We start from the raw sequence: 9,679 nt of genomic DNA on the forward strand, positions 1-9,679 counted from the left end.
TTGTCTAAAAGTAAAGAATAAACATTTAAAATATTTGCTTTTCAGTCTGAGTTTCCATATGAAAACTTTCTTTTCAAAGCTTTACATATATTATCGTCTGAATTCTTAATAAAACGAGTTGGCATTTCTTCTTTTATGTACGTACATAAAAATCATATACGTTCTTGGGTTGTACATACTTTTAACTTAAAACGATTGGACCGGGAAAATATAGGTGGCTCTACTTCTGCTATTAAGAGATCATGTCAACAAGAAGAGTATACAACCTCGGAGGAAATGTGCGAAATAAAATCAAAAAGATCCAAAACTACTGTCGGAGACGTACACTCTGAAGAACGAACCAAGCGTACGCCTAAACCAGTTAGACGTTTTGATGCCACTCAATTGGAAAATGAGAATTCCAGTACTAATCTCAAAGAAAGGTAATTAATATTCACGATTAATTTTGAAAAGCAAACCAATTCAATATTTATATTTATTCTAGGGATGTTATTGCCATGAAACCCGTTCCATGGATAAGATTAAATGGATCCATTAACCGTCGAGTCCTAGATAGATGGTTGGGATCTATACTTTCCGAATGTATTGCGAGTAATGGCTGCAGTGCTAACGAGATTTGCAAGAGATTTTCACTCTTCGTACCAGTGGATATATTTTTGCTTTTAGAATTATTGTGTGATTTGAAATGTATTTCCCTAATTCATATATATCAACCCGAAGTCGACATATTTTCAAATTATGAAAATATCAAAGAAAGTAAGTAAACAAAAACATAATTTTTTCGTAAATTTATCAATTAATATTTTTAATATTTTCAGAGAGTGTTTCATTTGTATATGATCCAGAAAATACATATATTAAATCTTGTGGAGATGCTATAATGCGTTTGTCCTTATTTATTGGTGACAAAAAATATACAACCGAGTTAATTTAGAAATATTTGTTTGAAATTTTTGTCAACCTGGACAAACTCAATCTAAAATTTTTTTATTATTACCATATACGTTTAATTAATTCATTTATAACTTTGGATCAAATCTATGTATTTACTTTGAAAAAAATTAATATATGTTTTTAATTATAACATTGAATTTTTCTTTTATTTTAATTTTTCTACTCTTTCTTTAATAATTACACTGTGCAACAAGAAAATCTTTTCCGAATGAGACCTACGGGAAATGAAAGTAGACCATTAGTAGACTAAAATCCCCAAACGGTTTGAAAAAGTTAGCTCGAGTTTTTAAATTATAGGCATTTAGAGTTTTTCAATTTTGTGAAAAAATTTCCCATATATGTATGTATTTTATATGTATGTAATCCACTGAAATAAGTCAATATACAAATTACTCAATTACTTAAGGTCTTAGATATTTAAATTTATTAATGTTTATACTTTGTGGGCTTTAATTTCCTTTCTATTTTATTAGTTGTTAGTAAATACTCTACTAGAAATGTTCAAATTTTATTTGATTTATCAAAAAATAAAATTAAAAATTTTAAAATTTGTACGGAAGTAAAATGGATTAGTTTACTAAAATTATATTTTCTATGGATCCCTTCATGGTCCAACTCTAATTTCTTTATATATTATTGTTGATATTATAAAAAAATTTTTGTAAAGGAATAATGAAAATGGGAGATTCCGTTTGGATCATGCTCAAAATTTTTTGATATTACATATGAGAAAATTTTACTGAAAAAAGCTAAGTTTAAAATGCCTATAAATTAACAATACGAGCTAACTTTTTAAAACCCTTTGGGGAATTGGGTCTATTAATTGTATACTTTCATTTTCCGTTGGTCTTGTTCGGGAAACATTCGAAGATCCAACATTATTAACGAAAAAAAAATATTGTTACGTTTTACCTCTTAATACCAAGGTTGGCAACCGTCTCGAAACGGTGATAAGATAGCGGTATCGGCATTTTGACTTATTTCGGTATTGGTATTTTAGCGTTATCGGTATTTTGGCTTATTTCGATTTTGATATTTTAGCGTTATCGGCAGTGTACATAAAGATATTTTAGGGGTAATTTCGGTATGATTTAAATAATTAGAAATACAGTGATTCAAACCCAAAATCGGACATGATTTTTATTAATTTTAAAATTAAATAAAAAATATATTAAGAATGACTTTTTGAGATTTTAAATATTTGTATGATTTATTACAAATTTGCAAAAGTTTCCTTTTCTTTATAGAAATAATCTACATTAAAGATGAAACATAAACATTTTAAAGTCAAACGCAAAATCGGACAAAAATTTATGTTTGATTTTGAATCTTTAACATTAAAAATGTATCCAGTTCTACTCTATTGTGTATTTCATGGTGTCTTTATGAAGATAGATCCAGCGGCGGTCTAGGAGCTATAGAAATAACGCACCTTATTTTTCGAATAGGAGGAAATATGTACCAAATATAAGTATAATCGTGCGTAAACGATTTGGTGGGCAACTGACTGTGTCCATGGTATTATTAGAAGGTATGACAATGAAAATAAAAGCGTTAAGGTCAAGGAAAACATATTATTTGAAAAAAGTAGAACCCGTACATTCCTCGAGGTGATAAAATTCCGCCAAAAATATACCTTTGGGCTATAAAAGAATGTTGAAACCAGTATGTACATACATATAAGAAGGTGTGCTTTGATCAAGTTTTAAAAACGTTCGTTTTATAAGCCCTAAGAGTATGACTTTACGTTTAAATGTTGCTATTGAATATTCATATCAGTACAAATTTGTTCTTTTGGAATACGGAAACTAAACTATAATATGTTCTATGCACTCATATATAGTCTAGTGTATACTACCGACATTATACTTGTATATATTCTCAAAAATAATGTTGCTTATAGTGCAGTAATCGTATATAAAAATTTTCAATTTTTACTAATATGAATATTAATTGTTTGTAAAGCGATTGTTTTTAAAACTTGTCCATAAAAAATTTATGAGAAGCCGACTTTCTTATACATGTTGGCTTCAACATTCTTTTATAGCCCAAAGGTATCTTTTTGGCGGATTTTTATCGCCTTGAGGAATGTACGGGTTCTACTTTTTTTCCAATTTACATGTTTTTCTTGACCTAACGGTTTTATTTTCAAATTATTTTCATTGTCATACCTTCTAAATAATGTCATGGACGCAGTCATGACACGTTTACACACGATTTTACTTATATTTGGTACATATTTCATATTTCCTCGAATTCGAAAAATAAGGTGCCTTATTTCTATAGTTCCTAGACCGCCGCTGGATCTATATTCATAAAGACACCATGAAATACACAATAGAGTAGAACTGGATACATTTTTAATGTTAAAGATGCAAAATCGTAGAAAAATCTGAACATAAATTGTTTGTCCACTTAAATCATACAAATAGTTAAAATCTCAAAGAAGTAATTTTTAAAATACTTTTTATTTAATTTAAAATTAATAAAAATCATGTCCGATTTTATGTTTGAGTAACTGTATGTTCATACATAAATACAACATCAAACTTTTAAATACAAGAAAATAACATTGGTATTATTGTTTTACGTATTTTTTAAAAACCAGTGTAATTCGATTTTTATTTCTTTAATTCATTCATGAATAAAACTTAAATGAATAGTAGTAACAAGTGAGTATCCTGCCGAACGATATTAGCGTTAAAGTAATTTACTGAAGGGTGCTTATATGGGGGTTAGTGTGATTTACCAACACATTCCGCATGAAGAATGTGCAAGATTAACGTTTCATAACTCGTATTTTTAAACCAGCAATGAATGTTTAGGTTAGGTTGATAGGAGGATGTATAGTACATCAAATCCGAAAAAATATACCTAGGCCACTATGGGGCCTGATGTGCGCTCCTTTTCAAGAAAAAAAAAATTTGTTCACTGAGTATATTATTTTTTAGTGTTCAGAAACTCAGTTTCCTGGACGTAATTCCTAAGAATTTTACAATCAGTGTTAGTCATCACTTTCAAGATACTTGGATCTAACTACCTAGGCCACTATTTTATTAGTATTATTAGTATTATTGTTTTACGTATTTTTTAAAAACCAGTGTAATTCGATTTTTATTTCTTTAATTCATTCATGAATAAAACTTAAATGAATAGTAGTAACAAGTGAGTATCCTGCCGAACGATATTAGCGTTAAAGTAATTTACTGAAGGGTGCTTATATGGGGGTTAGTGTGATTTACCAACACATTCCGCATGAAGAATGTGCAAGATTAACGTTTCATAACTCGTATTTTTAAACCAGCAATGAATGTTTAGGTTAGGTTGATAGGAGGATGTATAGTACATCAAATCCGAAAAAATATACCTAGGCCACTATGGGGCCTGATGTGCGCTCCTTTTCAAGAAAAAAAAAATTTGTTCACTGAGTATATTATTTTTTAGTGTTCAGAAACTCAGTTTCCTGGACGTAATTCCTAAGAATTTTACAATCAGTGTTAGTCATCACTTTCAAGATACTTGGATCTAACTACCTAGGCCACTATGGGGCCTGATGTGCGCTCCTTTTCAAGAAAAAAAAAATTTGTTCACTGAGTATATTATTTTTTAGTGTTCAGAAACTCAGTTTCCTGGACGTAATTCCTAAGAATTTTACAATCAGTGTTAGTCATCACTTTCAAGATACTTGGATCTAACTTCGACGAATGCTTGACAGTGGCAAAGAAAGTGTTCCAGAGTTTCATTGTCCTCTCCACATGCTCTACATTCGTCTGAATCCGCACGGCCAATTTTGTTTAGATGAGCTCGTAATCCTTTGTGTCCACTGAGAATACGTACCATCATACTAACTTCAGACTTGAGGAGATTTCTCGTCTTGGTCACCCCATAGGATCTTTGTGGTTCTACCCACTGTTTTATTATTCCAAGAGGCCTTATGGGATTCTCTCACCCATATTTTTAATTCAGCTTTTGTTGCGTCGAATGGTTTTGCGTTCGTCAGGTTAACTATCTCGAGCTCCCTTCCCTTTAAAGCTATTACATTCGCCCTTTCGTTGCCGACTACTCCCGATTGTCCTGGTACCCATATGATGTAAACCAGGCATAGGGGATCAAGGTCAATTACAATTACTTGTAATGTGTAATTGAACAATAACCAATTACAATTACTTGTAATTGAAATTTTTCCAATTACAATTACTTGTAATGTGTAATTGACAAATAACTAATTACAATTATTTGTAATTGTAATTGAAGTTTTGCCAATTACAATTACTTGTATTTGTAATTGAAATTTTCAATTACAATTACTTGTAATATGTACTGATGGTCAGAAAAGGAGTGCTCGTCCGAAACTCTCCAATCCTGAATTTCGTTTATAAGCTCTTCTGAACATATAGTTATATCTAATACTTCTTCTCTGATTCTATTGACGAAGGTAGCTTTATTACTTAAGTTCGATGTGATCAAGTCTTTAGTATTAAGGAAATCCATAAGGGCTTGTCCCCTTCGATTGGTGTTTATACTACCCCAAGCTACATGGTGGGAGTTGGCATCACAACCTATTACAATTTTCTTATTTTTCCTTTGTGTCTCTTCGACCAGTTTCATCAGCTCCGACGTTGGTGGTAGTATCGGGGAATCGATAGGCAGGTAACCAGATGCAAGGTATATGTTGCCACGACCTTGCTTCAGCATCGTTGCATCCGATGTGGATAATCCTGTTGAGAGGAGAAAACATAAATTCCTGTGACATAAGATATATGTTCTCGGTCGAGACCCTGTATCAGCGTAGAAAGTTGGAAATTTGCGTGATTTAATCCAGAAACCTTGTTGCGAACCGTCCAAGGTTCCTGGATTAAAGCTATATGTATCTTACCTGTGTTAATTTTAGCTATCAGAGCGTTCGTAGCCGTCTCGTTCCGATGAATGTTTATTTGGATAACCTCAATCATTGTCATTCATTTAAACTGTCTTCCAGCGAGTTAGTGATCACCTCCCCGCTCGATGGATTTGACTCCTCCGGGTAACCAGAAGTGGCTATTGTTGCAGTTGGTACCATTGATGGCACTGCGGTGTCCTTATCAGGCATAGGAAGAGCAGTCTTTTTAATCGACACTTTCACAATTTTGGACAGCACTGCTGTTCCTTCCTCGCTTCTAGGATTTGACTCCTTAACGTTATCAGTAGTGGCTACTGATGCAGTGGTCTTAGGTATTTTAGTGTCCTTTTCGAGGCTTGTTGTAACAGCCCTTCCAATTGGCACCTTCGCAATTTCGAATATGAAAGTTATAGAGGCGAAGTAAGCCCTACCTTTATTCTTGGCAAGACTAGCCATAGATTTCTGGTCTATACCTATTACAACTAAAGTTCTCTCAGGTTCTTCTTTCCACGGCCAGCTCAGCATTTTGACCACCAAGAATTTCCAGTATACGTTCATTATCCAGTTTACTGCACCATCCTTTTATGTAGACAGTGGACTTTAAGAGCACCGGAAGCTAGCTCTTCTTTGCCAGATCCAGCTTAGCGCCGTCCCAAAGGGGAGGGATACTTTGCACTAAGTTCTTAAGGGTGCTAACACATTGGTGAGATGCCAACCTCATCAACATCACGCCCATGCTGAACTCGCAGCTCACGTTCTCTATTGGTTGTTTGCCCTTTGAAGTGATTGCGTGGTCCACTATATTATTGTTCACCAGATCTTCTACCTTACTCTGTTGGTCTATTGGAATTTTGCCTGTCGGACTACCGGCATCGTAAACTGCATGGCAGGGATCGTCCCGGTGTCTTATTCAGGCAACTTTGGCGTAAGATGGCGGCTCTTTTCCAATGCCTAGCCTCTCTTTCCTCGCTTTTCGGGGCTTCTTTTGAGATACCCGTAACTTCGAGGTTTCTTTCGCCGGCGTGGTCGTCTTCGAAATATCTATCTTGGCGTTGACACCCTTAGTCGCAGGATTCTAACTTGAGGTTCCTTTGAGTAGAGTATGGCTTGGCTTCGACTGTGTATTAGAAGACGGGGAGCTCTTTTTCTTCTTAGGTTTATTCTCAGTTGTCAACTTTTCGAGAGACCTGATCCTCTTTGCCTCAGATCTTGTGAGAGAGTCCGATTTTTCCTTTGGAGTGTCGATAGATTGACTAACTATGATTTCCTGAAGCATCTTTTTCAACTTCCTCCTCTGTGCTCCAGATAGACTTTTCTTAGTAATAGGTAGTTTAGCTATGCTATCACTCACCTGATTCACCATTTGCTCTACTTCATCCTTTTTGTTATTTACTATAATGGTGTTGTTATTATCATCTGAGGATTCAGAGTCGGAACCCTCACCTATATTTAAAGGTTGAGGTAGCTTAGAGCTCTCTCCGAGTACATCCTTCTCTTTCACTCCTATGTTTTTGCCAATGGCATGCTGTACACTTGACTCATTGTCCGCCACGGAGGCCAAGGTACCCACCTCCGTAGTAGCATTTTGCTCACGATTGCAGGATGACGACGACAGGTGACTCGCGAGTGGATCAACATTTGCCGCCGTTACTGGGTTATTTAGGCCCTAACTTTTATCTTTTTATTTTCCACGTTTGTTTGTTTGTTTTTTTGGTCCGCGGGGAATATAATATTCCCAGCTGGTGGACAATCTGCCCTCTCTCAGCTTAAGTGACTCTAAAGCTGGGAGAGGACAGATGGTCCATCACCACCACCTATCCGCCACCCGGGGACGCGCTAGGTAGGAAAAACTGGAAAACTCCCCTGAGAATGTTTAAGTACTTTTTTATGGACCGATTCTCACTAAATTTGGTAGAGATCAGCGTTGTGAGACTAAAGTCACAATAACCCTTTAACCTTTTGTCAAGTGCCTTGCCACTTTTTGTGACCCTTTGTCAAAATGAACAATTTGCGACTTTTTTCGCTTCTTGCCACTTTTTGCCCCTTTTTTAATAAAACACATTTTGATATTTATATACCCACATCAAAAAAGATGGGGATTCTTTTTGTCATTCCGTTTGTAACACATCGAAATATAGGTCATAGATCCACAAAAATATATATATTCTTATATCCTTATTGAATTCTAAGACGATCTAGCCTGTTGAAAGGATGATAGAGACCGAAACCTTACCTATAGGTAACCCAGCAAAAAGTTACATGACAAAGATGTTGTTTAATCAGAGGTACAAGTGATGACGAAGTGGTTCGATTTAGGTGAAACATGCATGATTTTAACATTAGCGTGTCATTGGAGATCATGTGTTTATGCGAGAATTTGGAATAATCGAACCAATGCAAATTCGATGATTCGAAAACGATGTTTCATTGGTTCAAGCTATTTGTTTTGTATGTATTTTTGGAAGATATCTTAAATATTTTAAAGGAAAATATTATAATAAATATGGGAAAATATATAAAAAATTAACAATCTGAATTAATTTTTGAAGTTTTAATGGAATTTTTTAACTGCGGAATAGGTTGAATTCAGGAAGGCATTTAAAATGAGTTGTATTAGCACTGTAATTAAAAAAGTCGTGAAACTTACATTCATTTGCACTACTGTATTTTTTTTTTTTTTTTTGCTGGGTAAGGTTTGTATAATGGACAATATTTGCCAACGTTTTCGCATAGCCCCCATACAAGTACCCCCATTTTCTCAATATATTTTATCGTAACGATAGATTAACAGTTTTCATTCAAACATATTTTTAACCGGCAGAATATCTAACGGTTAAAAATATGTTTATTTCGGTTTTATACAAACCAAAATTGGTCTTCAAAAATGTGTAAGGATTGCATAATATTCATATCCCCCATATAAGATCCGTTTCAGAAAATTACTTTAACGCTAAATACTGGCTTGAAAAAGTTGTTTATACATACATATGTATCATTCTTTCAATGATACTGAAATTCAGTATTAATGATTGCCATATGAGCCAAATTTTACAAAATTATCTTAGAATTTGCATTAAGTCATGGTTCCATAAATTTTATAAAAGTAATATGTTTTTACAAGTAAAAGACGCTCAACGAATTTATTTAGGCTTTTATACAAATCTATTACTGTCTATTTGTCTGTTATAGATACAAATAGTAAGCATGGGAAGTGAGACATATTCTGAGTTGATCAGTATTTGATATTCAACTAGAAAAATATTTTATGAACGTCCTTAATATGCTGAAACCTTAAAGACGAGAGCTAGAAAACGTTTTAGAAACTATAAAAATCATTGATTTATTACAAATTTATATCTCTTCTCAGCCTCCGTTTATTCTATTTCGAAATGATATTGTGACGATAAATGCAGGGGTACATAACACTATGCAATAAATTTTTGGTCTTCGAACCTTTCCCGAACAAGACCAACGGAAAATGAAAGTAGACAATTAATAGACCCGATTTCCCCAAAGGGTTTTAAATTTATTTTATTGTTAATTTATAGGCGTTTTAAACTAAGCTTATTTCAGGAAAATTTTCTCATATGTAATATCAAAAAAATTTTGAGCAACCCTCTCTGAAATTCGGTACACACATTATTTTCATACATACAAAATTTAAAGTTCTCCAAAATTTCCAAATTCGTTAAGATTTTAACCATATTAGACTGTAATTAATGCTTATGTGTCGTTGTATGACAATATTTTATTTGAAATACTATGGTTTTAAAATAAGGATAATGATATCAAAAATGTCCTTGAGCCAAGGATATCTTAAAAACGGTATCTTCCATTTTCATTATT

General features: G+C 33.6%; 1 protein-coding gene across 2 annotated transcripts in view; it reads left to right on the plus strand.

Moving 5' to 3' along the window:
* Positions 1-1,091, plus strand: part of LOC119616492 (general transcription factor 3C polypeptide 1) — a 139,318-nt gene extending 138,227 nt beyond the window's left edge. For both annotated transcript variants that reach the window (XM_037972851.1, XM_037972852.1), the window contains 3 exons: positions 46-422; positions 485-756; positions 819-1,091. In XM_037972851.1, coding sequence (XP_037828779.1) covers positions 46-422; positions 485-756; positions 819-934 — 765 coding nt within the window. In that variant the 3' untranslated portion in view covers positions 935-1,091. The remainder of the gene's footprint in view (positions 1-45; positions 423-484; positions 757-818) is intronic.
* The last annotated feature ends 8,588 nt before the right edge of the window (positions 1,092-9,679 follow it).

Source organism: Lucilia sericata, unplaced genomic scaffold (assembly GCF_015586225.1).
Source record: "Lucilia sericata isolate MDLA Ls3-8-SP2 unplaced genomic scaffold, ASM1558622v1 Contig000076F_arrow, whole genome shotgun sequence".
Classification (NCBI taxonomy): Eukaryota; Metazoa; Arthropoda; class Insecta; order Diptera; family Calliphoridae; genus Lucilia; species Lucilia sericata.